This window comes from Ochotona princeps, chromosome 5, assembly GCF_030435755.1.
Source record: "Ochotona princeps isolate mOchPri1 chromosome 5, mOchPri1.hap1, whole genome shotgun sequence".
Taxonomy (NCBI): Eukaryota; Metazoa; Chordata; class Mammalia; order Lagomorpha; family Ochotonidae; genus Ochotona; species Ochotona princeps.
In genome coordinates this window covers 77481482-77505532 of record NC_080836.1, presented here as the reverse complement: position 1 = coordinate 77505532, position 24051 = coordinate 77481482, and the positions used below count along the sequence as shown (strand labels likewise).

At 45.5% G+C, this 24051-nt stretch overlaps 1 protein-coding gene across 1 annotated transcript in view; it reads right to left on the bottom strand.

Moving 5' to 3' along the window:
• Positions 1–8958, bottom strand: part of FAM117B (family with sequence similarity 117 member B) — a 92403-nt gene extending 83445 nt beyond the window's left edge. The window contains exon 1 of the mRNA XM_004576927.3: positions 7997–8958. Within this exon, the coding sequence (XP_004576984.2) occupies positions 7997–8594 (598 nt within the window). The 5' untranslated portion in view covers positions 8595–8958. The remainder of the gene's footprint in view (positions 1–7996) is intronic.
• Positions 8959–24051: the final 15093 nt, after the last annotated feature.

The following is a 24051-nucleotide window of genomic DNA, read 5'->3' as shown; positions in this document are numbered from 1 at the left end:
AGGGGCTGGTTTGAAGTGGGATGAACAACTCCAGAGAGGATGCTTCTCTGAGTGGTACAAACTGAAAAAAGATTCAGGATGTTTTTAACTTATTTATGCATGTATTTGAGAGGCAAACACAGAGCAAGCTCCCACCTGATTTCCCCAATACCCAAAATGCTAGGACTGAGCCAGGAGCACGAATGCAATCCAGGTCCCTCCTGTGGTAGGCCCAATGGGCTCCACTAGCCATTACTGCTGTTGCCCAGGGTCTGTGTCGGTAGGACGCTGGAGTCAAGGGCCAGGAATAGAACTGGCACTCCAGTGGGGACACAGGCATCTTAATCACTAGCCTAAACACTGATAATGTTTTTGCCTAGGAAACTTTCCATTATCAAAAGTGTGAGTATGAAGTTGTCATCCAGAAAAAAAATGAGGCAAACAACAACAACAAAAAAAGAGCCATTTTAATTTCAAGGAGCATAAAAGTTAAAAAGGAAATGGAACTATTATGCTGTAAATATTTAGCCATTATAATATTAATACTGATTATCAAAAGGAGATTATAACCGCAATAGAACAGGATGATAGAGTTAACCCTACATGTTCCATAGTAGGAAGTCACAAAATAAATACACGTAAAACTGAAGGAAAACACTTCCTTAAGCAGTAACAGAAAATGTTACTCAGAAAATGTGTAGGCAAACACCAGAAGAAACCCCAAAGAGCTGCAGTGGCGATCTCTAAGCAACAGGAAGTAGAAGTATAGGATGTAGCAGAAGAAAATATCATTTGCTTACATATCCAGTGTCATCTGACACTTTCAGTTATGTGTATGTACCACAATAAAAATAAAATTTTAATGCAGAAATATAGCATTAAGACAAGTATTTTAATTTTTTCGAGTAACTTGGAGACGGAAGTAGCCGACTTTCTCAACTTCCTATCTTTCTACTGCTGAGTAACCTACCACCCTGGCCACACTCTTACCCCTTCCTCTAAAAGAGGAAAAAGTACTCTTAGTGGTCTTGGAGATGTCTGAAACTCCATCATGCACTAGATCCTACGGCCTCTGGCATTTGCTTGCTCTATCTTCTCTTGCCATCTTCTCCTGACCTTGCTGTTCTCCTACAAAACTTACCCATATACCTAAAAATGTGAAGTGTCCCCCATTTTAAAAACAGGAACCTCAGTACCCTTCATCCAGTTTTTCTTCACTCACCACTTTGACCTGACTTGTGTCACCAGCATGCTACTCAAACTGCTTTCTCTTATTAGAGATGATCAACTGACCCAAATGTGAAATTCCAAAGCCTAATTTTTCCCAGCCCAGCCTACTTGCTCTCTTTACAGCATTTTTACCATCTCCTCCTTGAAACACGATCTTACTTTTGATATTCTCAACATTTTCCTACCTCTTCTCCTCCTATCAAATGCTCAGGCTTCTTCACTGACTTCTTTCTACCCGTAAAATACTTGTTTATTGCCACAGTTCTTTAGTTTTCTCCCGATCATATTATCTAACCTAGTGATTAGGCATTTCAAGAAAAACCTTGTACACAAACGGCATGAAATACATGTTAAATGAATGCTTGCTGAACTCAATCTTTTTATTTTACCCAATTCAAATCATATTCCAAAGCCCTAAAACTAATTGCCAAAACTTATAACTGGATTTACTAATAGCAAAAAATAAACATTTTCAAGACTGAACTAATTTTCCTTTCCCAAATCTACTCTTCCAGTATCCTCCTCCAAACTCCCATGCTTCATTAGGTCTCCCTTTCCAAGTCCCTGCATTCCCCAGGCTACCAAATTGGACTCTTCAATCTCTTAACCTTGCCATTTCCATCATCCCTAAGTTCAGGTGCTCAATGTCTCCGTCAATTACTCTCCTTCAATATCTTCCATCTCAAACTCACACTCCAGTCATCCTAAATATGTGTTACATATACATATATGAACTCTTCTCATTCAAGAATATAAATACAGGGCCCGGCACAGTGGCCTAGCAGTTAAAGTCCTCACCTTGCATACGCCAGGATCCCATATGGGCACTGGTGCTAACCCCAGCAGCTCCACTTCCCAACCAGCTCCCTGCTTGTGGCCTGGGAAAGCAGTTGAGGACGGCCCAAAGCCCTGGGACCCTGCTCCCACGTGGGAGACCTGGAGGAAGCTCCTGGCTCCTGGCTTCCGATCAGCATAGCACTGGCTGTTGCAGTCACTTGGGGAGTGAATCATTCAACGGAAGATTTTCCTCTCTGTCTCTCCTCTCTGTATATCTGACTTTGTAATAAAAATAAATCTTTGGAAAAAAAGAATACAAATACAACTAATAAATCAGCTTTCAATATCTAAATTCTTAGATGACAATGATATTAATATACAAAAATAGCTTTAAATGACAGAGTTCTTTCCCACACATAAGAAATCTATCTGTTTTGGCACACAGTTTCAGCTGCCACCAGTGCTGCTGGCATCTCTCCAACATAAGTGTCAGTTTGAATTCAGTGCTCCCCTTCTGATCCAGCTCCCTACTAACGTGCTTAGGAAAGCAGAAGAGGCCCAAGAGTGTGGACCCTGTCACTCACATGGGAGACAGATGAGTTTCAGGCTCCTAGCTTGCGCCTGATCCTGCCTTGGCCATTGCAGCCATCTGGGCAGTGAACTAGCATACAGAAGATGTCTATCACTTTACTCTCATTCTGCCTTATAGGAAAAAAGCCATACAGGATTAATATGTTATGTATGTTTTATACACCTCTAAGTTCCGACAACAAGTTATGTTCCTTCCTTTTTAACCCAAATCAAATGCTATTTCCTAGGAGAAACTCTATACCTTTCCTTATACAATTATTCACTCTCAGGTGAGTTAAGTCTCTCCCATTGACACTCCAGTCTGCCCCTGGAGTTCCTAGTATTTGTTAACATCTTTGTACTGTACAGTTAACCACAGACGCAATAGTTCAATCAGAATTGAATGTATTCAAATGTAGAACTTTGAAGGATCTACTTTACTCAGCAAAATTCTGACCACGGAGGACATTTGGACAATCACCAAGTAGGAACTCACTATGGCTTTTTGTCTCTCAAGTAAATAAGAACTTAGAAGTGACTTAGTTGCAAAACAAAACTAATTTTTTAAAAAAGAAAATTTCACACAATCAGCAAAAATGAGCTCATAGTGGCAATTTATATTACAGTCAGAACCAGTAATAAAACTAATAACCATTAACTAAGTTTCATACAAAAGTACTATGTGCTGAATAATTTTTTGACTTTTTATCATTTGGCCCCATCAAGTTTATCATCATCACCTACTTTTTTTTAAAGATCTATCATATATTTATTTTTATTTGAAAAAGAGTTACAGAAAGACGGAGAAAGGGAAGGAAGGAGGAAAAATAAAGGAAGGAAGAAAGGGAGGAAGGGATGGAGGAAAGGAAAGAAGGGGAGACAGAGAATCTTCCAGCTGGTTCACTCCCTAAATGGCCACAACAGCCAGGTCTGGTTCAGTCCAAAGCCAGGAGCCTCTCCAGGTCTCACATGGGTGCAGGGACCCAAGGACTAAGCCATCCTCCGCTGCTTTCCCAGGCCACAAGCAGGGAACTGGACTGGAAGTAGAGTAGCTGGGACATAAACTGGTCCCCTTATAAGCTGCCAGCACTGCAGGCAGAAGCTTAGACTACTATGCCATGCCACTGGCCCATATCACTCATTTTATAGATAAGAAAACTATTTGTCTCCCCACACTGCATGACTTCTAAGTAGCAAAACATTGGTACTAAACAGACTGTCTACCCAAAGCCTATTCTCTTCACCTCTATGTGATTATATTTATATCTCTATTTTAAATGCATCTGACGGGCCCAGCGGCGTGGCCTAGTGGCTGGAGTCCTCGCCTTCAACACCCCGGGATCCCATATGGGCACCGGTTCTAATCCCGGCAGCTCCGCTTCCCATCCAGCTCCCTGCCTGTGGCCTCGGAAAACAGTCGAGGAAGGCCCAAAGCTTTGGGACCCTGCACCCGCGTGGCAGACGCAGAGGAAGTTCCTAGTTCCCAGCTTTGGATCGGCACAGCACCGGCCGTTGCGGCTCACTTGGGGAGTGAATGATCAGACAGAAGATTTTCCTCTGTCTCTCCTCCTCTCTGTATATCTGACTTTGTAATAAAAATAAATAAATCTTTAAAAATAAATAAATAAATGCATCTGACAATTTACTGAATAAAAGACACAGTTAAATAAAAGGCCCAGTTTCCTTTGTAATGATTAACCACTTTGCTGTGGAGAAATGGCAGGCCGTAATGATAGAGTGTTGAAAATATCAGAGGGGCTGGCACTGCATCTCACAAGCTAAGCCAATACTGGCATCAGTTCAAGGTCTGACTGCTCCACTTCTGAGCCAGCTCCCTACAAATGTGCCTGGTGAAGCAGCAGAAGACAGCCTAAGGGTTTGGTTCCCTGTGCACATATGAGAGATCTGGAAGAAGCTGCTGGTTATTTCACTATTTAGGGAAGGATTCAACACATGAAAGATTTGTCTTTCACTATGACTTTAAAATAAATACATATATACTTTTTAATATTTTCCTATATTTTTGTTGAAAAGGTAGATCCACAGAGAGAAGAAAACAAGAGATAAAGATCCTCCATCTGCTGGCCCACTCCCTGCAATGGTTCAAACTGAGCCAATCCACAGCCAGGAGCCTCCTCCGGGTGTCCCACACAGGTGCAGGGTCCCCAGGCCTCAGGCCATCCTCCACTGCCTCCCAAGACCATAAGCAGTGGGCTGGATGGAAGTGTAGCAGCTTGGACACAAACCGGTGCCTACACAGAATTCCAGTGCATGCAAGGTGAAGATTCAGCCACTGAGCCATCGTCACAGGTCCTAAAACAAATCTTAAAAAAAAGAGAGATTTGCCAGAAATGGTACTTGGACTACTTCATAACAGCCAAAAAAAAAAAAAAAAGTTGTGATCAGTCAATGACTAGCTAGCTTAACCCCATAAAAAGAAAGATCCCAAGCCCTCCAACTTAAAGGCTTTGAGATACCGGATTTCCTAACAAAGATGAAAGATTTAGCTTACCCAATATGAGACGTAGAAGCCAGCAGTTAGATGTAGGTGACACTTGAATTTGAGTCACATGAAACTTCTAAAACTGTATGAGGTAGATTCTTCCACTCTACATAAGGATTTTAGATTTCATTAAGACTAAAAACTGTGGTAGTCAAAAGAGGAATCCGGTGATTACAAACACTTTCACATTTAGTTGTACAAAACAGCAAATGAGAGCCTGGCAGCATGGCCTAGTGGCTAAAGTCCTCGCCTTGAACCCGCCTGGATCCCATATGGGTGCCGGTTCTAATCCCGGCAGCTCCACTTCCCATCCAGCTCCCTGCTTGTGGCCTGGGAACACAGTTGAGGACGGCCCAAAGCTTTGGGACTCTGCACCCGCGTGGGACACATGGAAGAAGTTCCTGGTTCCCGGCTGCGGATTGGCGCAACACCGGCCGTTGCGCTCACTTGGGGAGTGAATCATCAGACGGAAGATCTTTCTCTCTGTCTCTCCTCCTCTCTGTATATCTGACTTTGTAATAAAAAAAATAATAATAAATCTTTAAAAAAAACAGCAAGTGATTTACTTCCAACATTGTGTATACAATCAAGAGTTGACATAAAAATGTGTCCCACCTCTGCATGGATGGTCACTAGAGTGAAACAAGCAGACACTGCTGGCAAGAAAGCAAGCAGCTATTCACACATGAGTCAGATTTCATAACAGGCGGTACTCACAAGTTTAGAGAGCTGTACTGGTGGCTTTTTTTTCTATTTGTGGGAAAGGGAGAAAAAAAATCAAAGATGACAACTGATTTTATATCAAGAATATCTCATGAAAGGATGAATCTCAGGGGACAGAGCTTTGAAAAACATGCAGAGTAAGTATATGAAAAGCTTGAGATCTCAGTCAACAAAGACATTCTAGAAAAGAGCATCTTCCGGGTCAGCACTGGGATCAGCCCAAGGCCCAGCTACTCTGCTTCTGATCTGGCTCCCTACTAACGTGCCGGCAAAGGCACTAGAAGCCAGACCAAGTCCTTGGGACCCTGCCATCGTCCCAGTGGGAGACAGGTGTGTCACTCCTGGCTTCAGTCTGGCCAACATCTGGCTCTTGCGGCCATTTGGGGAGTGAACCAGCCAACTGAAGATTCACATTTATTTTTCTCTCATCAGCAGAAGATTCATCCCCCTTCCCTCTCTGTCAGTCTGCTTTTCAAATAACACATGCACACATCTGGAAACAAAGAACATCTGCCATTAAACTTGGTCAATATTCATTAACCCAGTTTGTATTGGGCTTCTCTGTTTTGTCTCACACAGCTAACAGAGGAGCCAGAATCTGTCACCATCCTGGGAGCCCCACCTCAGCAGCACTTCCCTCCCTCCATCTGACACACTTTCCTGGCTTCAGAGCGTCAAACACAAACTGAAGCCATTTTGCTCAGCAGATTAAAGAGTTGCTTCCGAAACTAAGCACACCTGGGCCCAGCACTGTAGCCTATGGCTAAAGTCTTCGCCTTGCCCACTCCAGGATCCCATATGGGTGCAAGTTTGTGTCCTGCCGGCCCCACTTCCCATCCAGCTCCCTGCTTGTGGCCTGGGAAAGCAGTCGAGGACAGCCCAAAGCCTTGGGACCTTGCACCCACGTGGGAGATCCAGAAGAAACTTCTGGCTCCTGGCTTTGGATCGGCAGAGCATTAGCTGTTGCAGCCACTTGGGGAGTGAATCAGAGGACGGAAGATCTTCCTCTGTCTCTCTCCCCCCTCCTCTCTGTATATCCGACTTTCCAATAAAAATAAATAAACCTTTAAAGAAACAGAAACTGAGCACACCTAATTTCAGCGTGCTCTGTTGTCTCCCAGGTTCTGTTAAACCTTCCATGAAATAAGTGTCAAGTAGCATCCATCCTCTTTGCATTTCTGAAATCACTGCAGCTGGTGTACTTGGGAAGCAAGGACTGGCCTCACTGCCTGAGGTCCCCAATCACTCCACCTGCAAGACTAACAAACTCCCAGAGGCAAACCTGTGTGTGAGTACAATTAACACATACTTGAACTACTCGTTTCTTTCATTGGATTCAGACAAGACAAATTTTAGCCCCTTTTCTCACAATCGGAATTTCTATCTAGGTACTGCTTTTGCATGACTCCACTGGAAACAACACCTCCATTTAGAACCTGTCCCAAGAAAGCAGCCAGGCATACAGGAAAATAAAATATGTATCAGATCCCTACAAAGAGAGAGAAAAACCCTGGCTTTTGTTTTCTCACATTCAAAACAACAACAAACAACAATGAAGGAGAAATACTCCCAAACCCTCAGTCAAATTTCACAAATCTTCCAAAGGAACCTTGTCCAACTTCTCACTTCTTGCTACCATTGAGAAACGAAAACCCACTCTCCGCGGCGATCCGAAACCAGCCCTGAAAACACTACTTTGTGGCCCAGAAACACTCGGCCGCTGACATGAGCTCTGCCAGCATCAAGGAGGTCATTAAAACATAGTGACAGCCACTCCTGGCCTCACCACCCCCACCTGGACCAAGGGAGAGCCGGCAGCACGCTGGGTTCCTGAGTTTATAATTAACGCCGACCAGCTGCGTGTCCCCACCCCCACCCCCCAGCAAAGGTTAGGGCCCCGGTCAGGGCCCCGGTCAGGGCCCCGGTCAGGGCCGCGAGGGGAGGCGAGGGGAGGCGAGGGGAGGCGAGGGGAGGCGAGGGGAGGCGAGGGGAGGCGAGGGGAGGCGAGGGGAGGCGAGGGGAGGCGAGGGGAGGCGAGGGGAGGCGAGGGGAGGCGAGGGGAGGCTGCCCGGCCACACCGCCCGGCCACACCGCGCGCGCCCAGCCCCGCCCCCGGCCGCGCGCCCCGCCCCCGGCCACCCGGCTCCGCCGCAGTCCCCGCGCGGCCGCCACAACGCACGCCCAGGACCCCTTCCCGCATGCCTCGGCACGTACCCGCTTTGCAAACCGGGGCGCTCGGGCTCCTCTTCTCCGGGGACACTCGGCTCTGCTCCGGGGACCTCCTCCGGTGCCGGACCCGGGCTGGGGGTGGGGCCGCGCTCACCTCGCCGGTCCACAGGTGGGTGGGCGACGAGGAAGGCGACAACGACACGGTACCCAGCAGCGGCGGCGGAGGCTGCGGCCGTGGGGGGCTCCCTCGGGCCCCCGGCGCGGCGCCGCGCGTGGGGCTGGTGCCTCGCGTGGACGTCACGGACGCGCCCGTCTGCGTGGCCACCGTGGGGCTGGTGCGCGCGGCCGTGCTCCCGCCGCCGCGCGTGGGGCTGGTGCTGCGTGAAGCGGTTCGTGGGGCCCCGCCGCCGCCGCCGCCCGAGGGGCCTGAGGCGCCGCCGCCACAGCAGCCGCCGTTGTTGTTGCCGCCGCCGCCGTTGCTCCGCGTGGGGCTGCCATGTTGCTGCTGCTGCTTCAGCTGGAACGGAACCGTCGCCCTCATGGGCTGCAGGCGGCTGCCGGCTCCCCCGGCCGTGGCGACCGTACTGCCCCCGACAGAACCAGCCGGCGTGGGGGACCCATTGCGCCTCACTCGCTGGGACATGGTCCCCCTCCCCACCTCCCACTCCCCAGTGACTGGGCGAGACGGAAGGCGTTTGTTGTTGTTGGGTTGCGAGGGGAAGATTCTCGAAGCCGGAGGGAAGACCACCCCCGCCCCGCGATGGGGTGACGAAGCCAGACTCCGGGGTGCCGGGGGTGGGGGTGGCGAGCAGCGGGCCGCGGCCAGCAGCCAGCAGCCAGCAGCAACGAGGTGGTGCAGCCGTCGCCGCCGCCGCTCCTCATCAACAATAGTGTCTCCGCCGCTGCCCCCGCCCCTCGCGGGCGTCCATTGGTGCAGCGTCAGCCGCGCTCGAGCCGCTCCACCGCGCCGATTGGCTGCGAGCAGCTCGGGTCCCGGACCCCCGGGGCCTTAGAGAACCAGGGTTTGCGCGGAGACCGTCTGCTCTTTAAAGAGAGAGACCCGCCCCTCCGGGGGAGGGGGTGCGGAGAGGACGCGCCGTGCGTGTGTGTGCGTGTGTGTGTGCACACGTGAGGGCGCGTACGCGCGGGGCTGACCACGCGCATCTCCTGCATCCCACACGGAACGCCGGGGGACTCAGACTCCAAAGGGAATGTCTGAAGCCTTGGCACCCATAACTCCTGGCATCCCCACGCTTCTGTTACCACGGACGCGCCTCGCCCTCTGCCTTTGCCCCCACCCCTTTTTAATCTTTTTGTTCTGTCCTACTTCCATCTACCTGTGGGAAGGGCTCGAAGAAAACTGAATCAGTCTTACTGACAGGTTACACCCCCTTCTCTTCTTTTTCTTCTGCTTGAAGCTCTCAGAAAGATTAAAACTCTTGTGGAGAGCTCGATTTTTAGGGAACATCTGCAGATCCCACCTATCAGTGCTATTGTCCACCTCCTGTGTGTAGCTCAGGTAATCGAGAAACTAATCACTGCTTCACAATTCCCTGGCACCTTGTAAAGATGTCTACTACCTTATGAGTTGGCAGGCTGCTATAGTCTACAGAGGGTTTTATTTGGTCCTCATGATTATTGAGATACACCCAGGCAATTCCCCGCCCCCTCCCCAGCCTCTATGTTTTTGTGTTGAGGAGGGAACAGGTGTTTGGGGTATGGGCAAGGACTCAGAAATGTAGGCGGTGACCCTAGTCCTAAAGGACTACCCATCAAGACCAGCAGACAGACCCATACCGACACTCTTGCTTCTCTGCGATGAATTTCCTGTCCATGACCTCTTCCCTTTACTCCCTCATTAGGTATGCATACTAGACAGATTCCATGCTGTACGAATGCGGGAGTGGTGGGCACGGGATGATTCACCAGGGACCTACAACTCCTACTGAGTCACTGAGTACTGTGGCAGAAAGCCTAGGAGACTAGAAGGGGAGGCTCTGATCCCAGACCCACTACTGACTTACTCTTTGACCTTGGGTACGTCACTGGCCAGTTTCCTTATCTGTAAAATGCAGTTAAGCATAGCATCTCCTACACACAGTTGTGATTGATTAACCAAAGGTTAAATGAGAATGTGTGGAAGGCACTCAGCAATTCCAGCGTCTTCACGTGATTCAGAACCCACCATCTCTGCTCACCACCCGTCTCCTCTCTCCTCCCTCCCACCACAGAAAGAGGTTCCCAGTCTTTAGCCCTAGAGCTTGCTGTAAGTTGTCTAAGGTCTTGCAAAGACTTGACATTGCCCGTTCACTACAACCCAGAGTGAGGACGAAACACCTTTTCACCAGATAGAAACCTACAGGAGGCCTGCGATACCATTCACACAGCTGAATCGGGTTTTAAACAGTGCCTAAGGGTCTGACTTCCTTGGTGCTGAAGTCATCGCCTTGGATCCCATTTGGGAACCGGTTTGTATCCTGGCCGCTCTGCTTCTCCTCTAGCCCCCTGCTTGTGGCCTGGGAAAGCAGTAGAAGGCAACCCAAAGCCTTGGAACCCTGCACCAGTGTGGCAGACCTGAGGAAGTTCCGAGCTTCAGATTAGCCCAGCTCTGGCCGTTGCAGCACCTTGGGGAGTGACACAGCAGAAGATCTTTCTCTCTGCCCTTCTCTATATCTGCCTTGCCAATAAAAAATTAATAGATTTTTTAAAGGAAAGAGAAAAACAGTGGGTAAGAGAAGAACTGCCTTTAAACAAAGACCTGGAAGTTGCATGGGGCACTTTGGCTTGCACCACATAGGAACTCATTATATATTTACGAGTTAAACCAAAGTGAGTATGGTAGCTTTACTGACCCAAGTACTCTGGTCAGTTAAAGGGCTTTTAAATTTTCTCACCTTAAGAATGGGTTTTCATCAGAGAATTTTATCCATTCAAACAGTTAAAATGTCTTTGTTTCAGTAAGGATGTATGGTAAAGATAGTTCACCTTTGGCTTCCAGTTGTGTTTCTAATAGAAATTCAAATGCTATAGTTTCAGCAAATACTTTTCATCCCACTTGACAACTGAAATCACTCAGCACTCATGAACTAATGAGCCTACTTCAACTGAAGCAGGTGTTAACCATTTCAGCCTTCCTTGCAAGAGGTGATATTTGACTGACTTGTAAATAAAAAATTTGAAAGAATGAAATCATGAAAGTATGCTTATTAAAAAAAAAACCTCTTGGACACCACAGAACTCTTCAGTCTGCTTTATGATTTAGTGGTACTGGAGAAAGCACCGTTTACTCTTGCCCTTGACTTCATTATGTGGTATAAAAGATCCAGAGTAAACAAAGTGCATGAAAGTGATGTCTTGGTCTTTAGCTTGCTAGTTTAGCTATGAAGAGAGTCCCTGTATTTCAAGGATGAGCAGAATAAACATGTCTCCCTCTGTTTTAACCATGCTTTTCTTAGGATATAATTCAAATTTTCCATTTCCTCTCCAAGGTTGAAATGCGACTGTAGGAAGTTGTAGACAAGAAGCAGCATTTCAGAAGTTGGTGCATACTGAAACTCTGCAAGACAAAATGACAGATAGGCTTGTTTGCCCTGTGCTTCCTCAACCCTACATTGAGCCTGTTGGGGTAAGGACTGAGAGGTTTATACAGTCAGTAAAATGAGACTTATTGAAATCTTACATTCCTTTCACTCTACAATAGAAAGAAATCAAAGGATGCATCTGTTGTAGCTACAACACAATGCAGAACTTTTATGCATTGTCAGATATGAAAGGATAAAAATATTGACATAAAAATATGTGGATACATTTAAAGTTCATGGAAAAATAGAATTCAAGGGCATGTTTATTTTGGTGCCAAAAACTTTTAAAATAATATATCGTTTCTGTGAACTTTCTGGAGACCTCTCCTTGTCTTCTTTTTCTTCCATTTTTATGGCTGGCAGACAGTGACAATAATGGAAAAAAACGTGAATCTCCTGGGTCACTCCACAAATGCCCACAACAGCTAGGATTGGGCAGGCCCAGGCTAGGAGCCTGGGATTCCATTTAGGTCTCCCACACACAGAGACGGCAGGCACTGAAGTGCTCAAGCCATCAACCACCGCTCCCCCTCCACCCACAGGAATTCACAGGAAGCTGAGTTCTGAAGCAGAGCAGCGACTCATCCCAGACACTCAGATGTGGGATGCAGCATCCCAAGTGATGATTAACCACTTTTCCAACTGCCTATCCCAAATTCTCTCTTTTTTAAAAAAATTTATTTATTTAAGCATTATGAGAGAGGGAGAGAAAAGGAGATTCTTCCATCTACTGTCACTCCCCAAATAGCCACAACAGCCAGGGCTGGGACAAGTTGAAACCAGGCTGGAACCAGCAGCTTCATCTAGATTTCCCATGGGCCTGCAGGGCCCCAAGTTCTTGGGGCATCTTCTGCTGCTCTCCCAGACACATTAGCAAGAAACTGGATGGGAAATGGAGCAGCAGGACTTGAACCAGTGCTCGCTCATATGTGATTCTGATGTCACATGGGCAACAGCTTAACTCACTGTGCTACAATGCCAGCACCCCCAAATAATCATTTTTAACAAATGATTTTGGGAGTTCCCCTCCCCTCAAGAAATTTTTATGTGAAATTTTCTAATAAAAAGTGGAGAATTACCAGAGTTTCAATTACTGAGTGTTTTATGTTACCTACTGAGACTTTCGTCTTAGACCATTTGATTTAGACTTCCCAAGCACCATCCACTTTCTCTCCGGTTATGCCTGGGCCACTTCTGCTGGCTCCCTCTCAGTCTGAAATGGTGAGACTACTGCACGATCCAGGTAAGCCTCTCCACTCACTCCCTGAACTGATGCCTGCATTTGTGTCCAGAATTCCTCTGACCTACAGACTGTCCTCCATTCACTGTCCTGCTTGGCATCGCCTCTTGTATATCTCACAGGTTCCATAAACCTTCTCATAGCCAAATTTATCAGGTCCTCATCATCCACTCACCAACACGCTCCTCCTGCAAGTTTCTCTTATCTCAGTGCATGGCTACCATCTACACAGCCTTCTCTGAGCACCCTTATCTAAGCATCCCATTCCCTGCCTGTAGACTGTTCTCCCTATACACCGCAAAACACAAACACAGTCACCTCAGCCAACTACCTAAAGCACTCTCTTGGGATGAAGTCTTCGGTTCTAAGGCTTCCTGTACTTTCCATGGGTTCACCTCTGTACACCTCTCCTCCTGCCCCCACCCTGCTGCTCTTGCTTTGTCATCCCCAATTGCCTCACGCTGCTATTCTTTTTTAGGCTTCATATTTGCTATTTCCTCTGTTTAGACTATTCCTTTCTTTTGTCACTTGGCCAACTTCTCATGAGATTTTAGATCGGTGAGACCTTTTGTTTTGCTCACCACTAAGTTAGATTCTCCAGATATACTATAACACTATATTCCTCTGTTCACAACACAATTGTGTGCTCAGTGTCTGTGTCTCTTTCTTTGTTCTCTCACACTCTATCCTCATGGAGTCACATCTGCTGAAGACAATGAGTAAACAAAGCATGCATGTGTACACACAAATGAATACACATATGAACAAATTACCTATTACAAAGTTTCATAAAAAACAAACAACAGAAGCCAGTACAGTGGTGTAGCAAACTTATCCTCCACCTGTGGCACCAGCTCTAGTTGGAGTCCTGGTGGTTCTACTTCCCATCTGCCTGCCTGTTAATGGCTTAGGAAACCAGCGGGAGATGGTCAGAGGTCTTGGACCTCTGCACCCATATGGGAGACCAGGAAGAAGCTCTAGACTCCCAGCTTTGGAGCCACTCATTTCTGACCATTGTGACCATTCGGGGAGTGAACCTACGGATGGAAAAGCTCTCTTTGTCTCTTGCTAACTCTGCCTTTGAAGTAAAACAAATAAATCTTAAGCAAATAATAAAATGAGGGCTATGGATAAAAAAAATGCAGATCTGGTGAAGGTGGGCAGAAGACCTTCCTGATGAGATGATGATTAAGTTGAGGTATAGAAGACAAGAATGAACCCTCATGAAAAGAACACTTTCAATGCAGAATAGATATGTAGTACCTGAGAGAGGAAGTAGCTCTGGTGCTTAGAACAGAGACAGGCTAAGGTAAGAGTAAGTAAGAGTGATTCAGATACAAGACTGGAACTATATGGGGCACAGCAAGCACAAAAGCCTAGCGGCTAAAGTCCTCACCTTGAACGCGCCAGGATCTCATACAGGCACCAGTTCAGGTCCTGGCAGCCCTGCCTCCCATCCAGCTCCCTGCTTGTGGCCTGGGAAAGCAGTTGAGGACGGCCCAAAGCCTTGGGACCCTGCATTTGCGTGAGAGATCCTGAAGAAGCTCCTGGCTTCAGATCAGTGCAGCACCAGCCATTGCAGCCACTCGGGGATTGAATCAACGGATGGAAGATCTTTGTCTCTGTCTCTCCTCCTCTCTGTATTTCTGGTTTTACAATACAAAAATTAATACATCTTAGTCCCGACCTGCAGGACACGATGCTCAAACCCTGAGGGTGGACTGGGAATGCCAGGCTGCTAGCCCCCAGGCTGCTGGCCCAAGAAACACATGGACACACATACTTGGTAGAAGAGTGCCTCTCGCGCTTTATTTTGCGCCTCATATATATACCTTCTTCTCTGGGGAGGAGGGGTAGGGGAGGTTTCCTGGGAGTAATTATCTTCGTTGAAGCAGGGAAGGAACTAATCATCTATATTGAAACGGGAGGAACTAATTATTTGAACAGGAACAAGGGTGGAGGTTCTATTCTGCTTGCTCTACAGAGGATGCTTTGGCCTAATATCCTGCTTGCTGTAGCCCTGCTTGCCCGAGCAGGCTTTGCAATGCAACAGGCTGTCAGGTAGGCCAAGTCTAAGGCCCATAAGTCTGTGGCTCCTAACACATCTTTAAAAAAAGACTGGAACCACATGTACAAGTGAGATGATGCAGAGAATTTTAGACTCTGGCAGGCACTTACTATTTTAGCTTAAATAGAGTGCTGTGTTTTGCATACAGCTGAGCCTACCCATTGCCAGTATCAGTAAGGTGCCTCATTCAAAAGAAACAACAGACACCAGAAATAGAAATAAAAACAATCTAATATTTAATTAAATCTATGAATTAAGCACAAAAAGGGAATCTTTTTGGATGAGTCTCAAAAAATATGATTTAGGAAATTTGATCTATGTCTCCAAGTTCTACTCTTCATCACAGTGACAATCTCTAATTTCTCTTCTTTATTTCCCCCCTACCCTCTACAAGATAGGAAAAACCTGAACTTGGCTTTTTCTTCTTTGGCCTCATTCTTCTACCTTCTAGGCTCCATTCTTGCCCCCTTGCCTTTAATAAACTAACTGTATATCATTTTATCCTTTCCGATATCACCATGTTTGCATCTTTATTCGTTTGTCTTGACCAACACAATAGAAAGCCCAAAACCCAGAGGTAGCATCTTCCCAGAAGGTATAGGAATAAAAATACTTGTATTTGTGGTTTTATGTGCTTTTGACTGCTTTCACACAGGGAATCTACTCTGGCTATGGAAAGTGGCTCAGAGGGGAGTAAGCATCAGCAAAGAAATCGACAGGAGCTTGTTGTCAAGTGTGAACCAAGACGAAAAGAGTAGATTCCTTCTAAGTAGAACTCATGTGACTTATACGTGACAGGAGGTGAGAGAAATCTGTTGGGGACATCATCAGGTTTCTGGCTTGACACCTTGGTGGATGTAGAATCGGGATAAAAGGGACAGTGCAGTGGCTTAACAGGCCAATCTTTCACCTGCAAGTGCTGGCATCCCATATGGGTGCTGGTGATGGTCCTGGCAACTCCTCTTCTAATCCAGCTCCCTGCTTACGGATTGGGAGCGAGCATGGCTCAGGTCTCTGGGCCCTGCACCCATGAGCAAACCCATGGGGGACCAAGAGTAAGCTCTTGGCTTCTGGCTTTGGATTGACTCAGCCCTGGCCATTGTGGCCATTTGGCCAGTCAGCCAGCGGGTGAAACATCTCTTTCTGTCTTTCCTTCTCTCTGTAAATCTACCTTTCAAATAATGGGGAAAAAAAGATAAAAAAGATAAATGGGGATTTAGGGGTGTGCATTGTGGCATAGCATGGTAAGCTGCTGTTTGCAGCAGCCCCATGCCATGTCAGAATGCTGCTTCAGGTCCTGGCTACCCCATGTCCACAACAACGCCCTGCTCCTGCACCTGGGAAGCAGTAGATGATGGCTCAAGTACTTGAGTTCCTGCCACTCATGTGGGAGTTCCAGTTCCTGGTTTTTGGCTTCAAGGTGGCCCAGCTCTGGCTGTTTTATAGTCATTTAGGGAGTAAACCAGCAGATGGAAGATCTGTCTCTGTCTCACTCTGCCTTTCAAATACATAAATCTATCTTTTAAAAAAATGGAATGAGGAAAAGCCTTGGTACTGAATTCACTTTAGTTTGGATGTTTAGTCATGTGATACATAATAACATCTTTTTTTTTACATAACAACATCTTATCAACAATAAAACCTGTAAACAGTGGTCCCCTAAGATATATCACCTGGTCCCATAGCAATCTTGGTTTGTGTAAGTATACTCTATGATGCTCACACAATATCATTTATAGCTGCATTTCAGCGTTAGATGTTATTTGCAGCCACTACTTCCTTGTCTTAGCGCAATGCCTGGCACACACTAAGCTCAAAAATACAGTTTTAAGTTCTGGTTTGTCTTATTTTTTTAAAAGATTCATTTTTTTTATTACAAAGTCAGATATATAGAGAGGAGGAGAGACAGAGAGGAAGATCTTCCATCTGATGATTCACTCCCAAAGTGAGCACAACGACTGGTGCAGCGCCAGTCCAAAACCAGGAGCCAGGAACTTCCTCCAGGTCTCCTACACAGGTGCAGGGTCCCAAGCATGAGCTGGGCCATTCTCGACTGCTTTCCCAGGGCACAAGCAGGGAGCTGGATGGGAAGCGGGGCTGCCGGGATTAGAACCAGCGCCTAGGTCACCACACCAGGCTCCTGGTTTTTTCTTATTAACTCTTGTATCTTCATGCCTAATATAGGATTCGGCATTTAACAGGCACTCAATTATTTCCAGCAAAAATAATGAGTGACTTAGCAACTGTGCCATTCAGAGCAGCAAAGCAAATCTATGACTTTTTGACTCTAAAAGCAATTTGATTTCATCATGAGATGATGCTCTAGTTTGACATATCATCTCAAAACCCAGTAACAAAAAGAAATACAGGGGCCGGCATGGTGTTTCAATAGACTAACTCCCCTGTAAGCGCCAGTTTGTGTCCTAGCTGCTCCACTCCCCATCCAGCTCTCTTCCTATGGCCTGGGAAGACACTGGAGGATGGCCCAAAACTTTGGGACCCCTGCACCCATGTAGAGACCCGGAAGAAACTTCTGGCTCCCAGCTTGGATCAGCTCAGCTCTGGCTGTTGAGGCCATTTGGGGAGTGAACAATTGGATGGGAGATCTTTGTTTCATAACCTGCCTTTCCAATAAAAATAAATAAATCTTTAAAAAGAAAGACAAGTACAGATAATTTCTCATCATTGAAAAGTGCCATAGGTGGGACATGTATTCAGTGGCCCTAACCCACTCAGCATTGCAGCTTACTGTAGAGGATCAGTTGTTTCTCTTTGGGATCATACAGCTTACGGAGCTGGGGCAGCTTCTGTGGGAAAGTACCCTACCACACACTGCCAGCTCAGGAAAAGGTCAACACTCAAGACCATTTTGCTTATTGTGTTCCCACCAGCTTACAGTCAAGAAAGCATAATTCATCCTCTGAGCCTGTGGACAAGCATGATGTCCTCATGAGACAAACAAAAACACAAAAACTAGCTTGGGACTTCTGGACTCACATTCCAGTGTGCATGGATGACTTTCAAGGTAATAGCAACTGTTCTGGATATTTTATACCTTTCAATTAACATATACTATGATGAAGAAGAGAGAAAGAAGCAGAGTTCTCAGATTTGGGCTTGGTAAAGTACTACCACTTAAAACAACATTGCAGAGCCCAGCGCAGTGGCCTACTCGCTAAAGTCCTCGCTTTGCATGAGTAGGATCTCATATCTTTCTAAAGATTTATTTATTCTATTGGACAGTCAGATATACAGAGAGAAGAAGAGACAGAGGGAAAGATCTTCCATCCATTGGTTCACTTTCCAAGTGGCCCCAATGGTCAGAGCTGAGCTCTGATCTGAACCCAGGGGCCAGGAACTTCTTCTGGGTCTCCATGTGGGTGCAGGGTCCGAAGACTTTGGGCTGTCCTTGACTGCTTTCCAAGGCTGCAATCAAGGAGCTGGAAGGGAAGTAGAGCAGCCGAGATATGCACCAGTGCAAGGCAAGGACCTTAGGCTGCCATGCTGGGCCCACAGGTGAAGATGCTGTGCCCCTTATCAGAGTACCTGGGTTTGCTTCCTGGATCTTGGTCCCAATTCCAGTTTTCTGCCAACACAGAGACCAGAATGTAGCAGATGACTCAAGGGGAGCGGTCCCTGACACCCATTTGGGAGACCTGCATTTGATTTCTGGCTTCAAAGTATCCCCCCCATACCAATACCCACTAGCTCCTCAGGGTTCTTTCCATCTATCTGACTCTGTCTTTCCTGCCTCTCAGGGAGATACATGAAAATATTTTAAGAAAAAACTAATTTCTTGAAAGCAACCTATTTTGGTGAATACCACAGTTTAAAATTCATATTTATAAATGATAATTGCAGTCTTTGTAAGCCTCAGCATCCAGATATTTCTGTATTTTTTAGGTTAAATGATAAAAATTTTGATTAACACAGAAAAGCAATTGTAAGTGATAACTGTTTTAAAACTACTCTGCAACTTAGGTAATTCAGTAGCGGAAATTAGTTTTTTAAAAAGCAACAGTTAATTCCAGAACATCTAGAGGATACAAGAATGGAGAAATAATTATTAAAGATGGATGAGAAGTACAGGGTGATTATTTTATTGGTACTTTGTTTTTTATTTTTTTCCTTTCTAAACTTTTTTTCTATTGGTACTTTGTATAAACATGCTGGCTATGAAAGTCAAACAAATACTGAAAACCTACTAAAGCTAACTTTAAGGACTAGTAAACCCTACCTGCTCTATAATACATGTCCTGAATGTATTTGTTACTAAAACCTAGAATGTACATCAGACAGACAGACTTTGTTATATATTTATTTGTGCTGAGCATCTTTAAGCTATGGTGGCAAAATTGCTTGTAGATGTTTCTCTATTAAAGCATACATAGAATTAGATTTTACAAAAACTAAGGTAAAGCTATACTATTTCTGAGTAACTGCATGTTTAAAATATGTTTAGATATATGCTCAGAAATGACAGGAAAATTTTAATGTTGATAACTTCATAAAAAATAGCTCATTTGACAGGAGATATTAATAAGTAGTGGCTTTGATATATTAAAGTTTATTTATCAAATTAAACTATTTTGAACATTTACTTATTTACTTACATTTACATGAAAAGTAGAAACACAGAGACAAAAAAACAGAGAAAAGTCTTCTATCCACTGGTTCATTCCTTAAATGTCTGTAAGAGCAAGGGCCGAGCCAAATTAAAGCCAAAAGCCCAAATCTCAGTCCTGGACTCCTATGTGGACACAGAGACATATACTTAAGCCACTCTCTGCTACCTCCCAGGATGCAAATTCTTGCAAAGCCGGAGTCAGAAGGAGAGCTGAGACTGAAAGGCAGGTATTTCAACAGGGGAGGCAGGTGTCCAACTGGCATCTTAAGCGCTGTACCAAATGCCTGACCCAAATTAATTTTCATTTTGGGGTTTTAAATCCTAAAAATTTCTTTTGAAAAAGAAATTCAGAGCAATGTTTAGCCCACTCCTGAAGCACAGGTCACTGTAACAAACTGTTTCAACTAGAATGATAAAATTAAAAGCAGAAAATACATTGCATTCAGGCCGGCAGCATGGCCTAGCGGCTAAAGTCTTCACCTGAAACGTGCCGGGATCCCTTATGGGCACTAGTTCTAATCCCAGCAGCCCCACTTCCCATCCAATTCCCTGCTTATACTCTGGGAAAGCAGTCGAGGACAGCCCAAAGCTTTGGGATCGTGCACCTGTGTGGGAGACCTGGAAGAAGTTCCTGGCTCCTGACTTTGGATCTGCACAGCACCAGCCATTGCGGCTACTTGGGGAGTGAATCATCAGATGGAAGATCTTCCTCTCTGTCTCTTCTCTGTGTATATCTGACTTCCCAATAAAAATAAATAACTCTTAAAAAAAACAAAAGAAAACATATTGCATTCATCTTGTCTCTGAATATGCAATACAATAGTCTGATGAATGAATATTGTTAACTGAAGTTATAAATAAATTGATTTCTAAGTCCTGAAGATACCTTATTATTAATTCATTCATGCTGATTTTTCACACTATATACCCTTAATAAATAATTTGATATAACATTTTTATTTCACTGTTTTTCTAGGACTTATTTATGTATTTGAAAGGCAGAGAACAGAGAGAGAGAGAGAGAGACAGAAGGCCATCGTCCAACTGCTGGCTCAATGTCACATGATCAAGGCAGAGCCAGGCCAAGTCCAGGAGCCTGGAACACCATGTAGTTCTCTCACCTGGGTGAAAGGACCCAAGCACTTGCGCCATCTTTGTTATTTTCCTGGATGCTTTGGCAAGGAGCTGGATTGGAAGCCAGGACTCAAATTGACAACCAGAGGGGATCCTAGTATTGCTGGCAATAACTCAATGAACCACAATGCCAGCTCCTTAATGCAAAAATTTTACATTGGACAATGAAAATCTACAATTCTCCAGTCTTTCATTTTTTGTGTATAAAGTAATGTATATAAAAAAAATTTTTTTCTAAAGATTTATTTTTACTACAAAGTCAGATATACAGAGAGGAGGAGAGACAGAGAGGAAGATCTTCTATCCGATGATTCACTCCCCAAGTGAGCCGCAACGGGCCGGTGCTGCGCCGATCCGATGCCGGGAACCAGGAACCTCTTCCAGGTCTCCCACGCGGGTGCAGGGTCCCAATGCATGGGGCCGTCCTCGACTGTTTTCCGAGGCCACAGGCAGGGAGCTGGATGGGAAGTGGAGCTGCCGGGATTAGAACCGGCACCCATTATAAAAATTTTTTTTTGAAATTGGAAAGCCAGATTTACAGAGAGAAGGAAAGGCGGAGAGAAAGATATTCCATCTGCTGGTTCACTCGCCAAGTCCCCACAATGACCAGAGTTGAGCCAAATGGCTCACTCCTTAAATGTCCAAAACATGTGGGTTGGGCGGACCATACCAGGAGCCAGGAACTCAATCCTGGTCTCCCACAAGGGTGGCAGGAACCTAGTTAGTGAGCTGTCCCTGTTATCTCCCAAGTCTGTGTTAGCAGAAAGCTGGAATTGGAAGTTAGGGGTGAGCATTGAACCCTAGCACTTTGGCTTGAGATGTGGGCATTCTAAATAGTAGCTTAACCTCCCTAATTAGTTTAAGCGTTGTATAAAAGCAATATATGTTCACAACTTGAAAAAGGAAATATAAGGCCTGGCGCGGTGGCTCAATGATTAAATCTTCATCTTGCAAGTTCTGGGGTCCCGTATGGGTGCCAGTTCATGTGACCTGGGAGAGCAGTAAAGGATGGCCCAAAGCCTTGGAGCCTTGCACCCACATGGGAGACTCAGAGGAAGCTCCTGACTTTGGATCGGCTAAGCTATGTCCATTGCAGCTATTTGAGGAATGAACCAGCAGATGGAAGACCTTTTTGTCTTTCTCTGTGATATATATATCTGTGTTGTGGTACAGAGTTGAGCTGCCACCTGTAAAAGTGGCATCCCATATTAGCGCAGGCTCAAGTGCCATTGTTCTATCTCTGATCCATCACCTCACTAATGCTCCTGCATTAGCGAGCATTGACCCATGTGTGTGCACCCCAGCAACTCACCTGGGAAACCCAGGTATAATTCCAGATTCCTGGCTTTGTTCTGGCCCAGTCTTAGCAGTTGCAACAATTTGGGAAGTGAGCTATAGGATGGAAGATTTCTCTCCCCCAACCCCCACCTTCTCTCTTTTTCTGTAATTTGGCCTTTCAAGTAAATATATCTTTTCTTTTTCTTTCTTTTTTTTTTCAAAAGAAAACAAATACTACTCAAAGGCTGATTCTTTTAACAGTTCATTGATTCATTTAATTGCCTTTCTTAAGCTCTCCCAAGAATTATTAAACTTTGGGCCCAGCGTCATGGCCTAGTGGCTCCAGTCCTCGCCTTGAACACACTGGGATCCCATATGGGCACCGCTTCTAATCCCAGCAGCTCCACTTCCCATCCAGCTCCCTGCTTGTGGTCTGGGAAAGCAGTCAAGGACGGCCCAAAGCTTTGGGACCCTGCACCCGTGTGGGAAACCCGCAAGAGGTTCATGGTTCCCGGTTTGGATCAGCACAGCACTGGGCCGTTGCGGCTCACTTGGGGAGTGAATCATTGGACAGAAGATCTTCCTCTCTGTCTCTCCTCCTCTCTGTACATCTGACTTTGTAATAAAAATGAATAAATCTTTAAAAACTAACAAACAAAAAAAAGAATTATTAAACTTTCCTGAAAATGATACATGGTTTATTTTCACCCTTAAAGCCACCTGCAATGGTTGGGACTATCTTACATGTTGGGTGGCTCATAAAGGCCAATGCACTAAAGGTTTGGTCCCAAAAGTCTTACATTTACTGTCCCTAAGAGGGTGAACACTTAACCCAATTGTGGCATCTGTGGGTGGGACCTTTGGGAGGAGATTCAGTTGTGTTGTTAGGGTGGAACCCCCATAATGAAATCCTGGTCATTTTATAAGAGACTATATAGTCATACTCAAACACTCCCCTTTGACCTGTGAGGCCCTGTGCCGCTTCACACTCTGACAATCAGAACACAACTGACAGAGGCCAAAACACTGGGGCCTGGCCAGTCATGGTCTGAGAACCCCCAGCACCGTGAGCCACCACAAACCTCTTTCCTTCGTAACTAGTTTGCTTCAAGGATTTTGTAATGAAAAGCTGACTAATAAGCATATTAATGGAGGCCTCTTTTCCCCTGCTCTGTCTCAACTAGCTGTGTTCTAGAACTTCTGCACAGCTGTCAGTCTGGAATTTCCATTCAATTCTTAATTCCCTCAACCCAAAGCCTTTCTTTTTTATTAGCTTTGTAGGAAAGGGCATAAAGAAGGCACAATTTTTTTTGAGACATTTTGTGCTTCTAAATGTTTTTCTTCCAGCCTTCTATTTGGAAATGCTTCTTCAGAACTTTGAAGACTTTGCTTTGCAATCATCCAGCACTCCGCGTTGCTGTTGATCAACCCAATGTCATTCCAGTTTTCTGCTCTGTAGATGATCTCTTCTTTCCTCTGTAGAAGCTTTAGGATCATCTGTTGCCTAATGGTTTTATGAAATTTTATTATGCCATGCCTTCTGTATTTTTTCAAATTCACTGTGATGGAAGCAGATGTTTTTCAGATGAGAAAATGTTATAGCATTCTTTGGTAATTTATTCTCCTCCACGTACTAGTCCTGCCCTGCCCTGCTCTGCCCTGCCCTGGAAGAATGACTCCTGTGGACTTCAGACGCTAGCACGTGATCTACTTTGCCAGCTAGCTTCTGGTGAGGTTCAGCCAGGATAAGATCTGATCACAGGAGGAGAGAAAGGACAGTTTTTCTTTCCTGCTGTTTCCCTGTTATGTACAGCCACAGCTTTCAGATACTAGTCACATCTCCCGCTGAAAGCCCTGTCTTACTGAACTCCAATTGCACCTCCTCCTCCCAGTGACACTTTGGCCCTGGAAGAGTAACTGCTCCTTCCTGTGGCTATTCTGTGGACACTGTGCCACCCTCAATGGTTCCCTTCTTGCTCACACTTTCTTTGATAGCTCTTTCATAAAATTTTCTTTATCTGATCCTTTTGGGGTGAATTAAGTTTTTGTTATTCAGGCTCTAAAACAATTTCTCTCCCCCTCTCTCCTTCTCATCCCCAGTGCTTATCCCTCTAAACCTTCCTCCCTCCCTCTGTAACTTCTAAAATATAATGGGCTCCCTGGATCAATTTT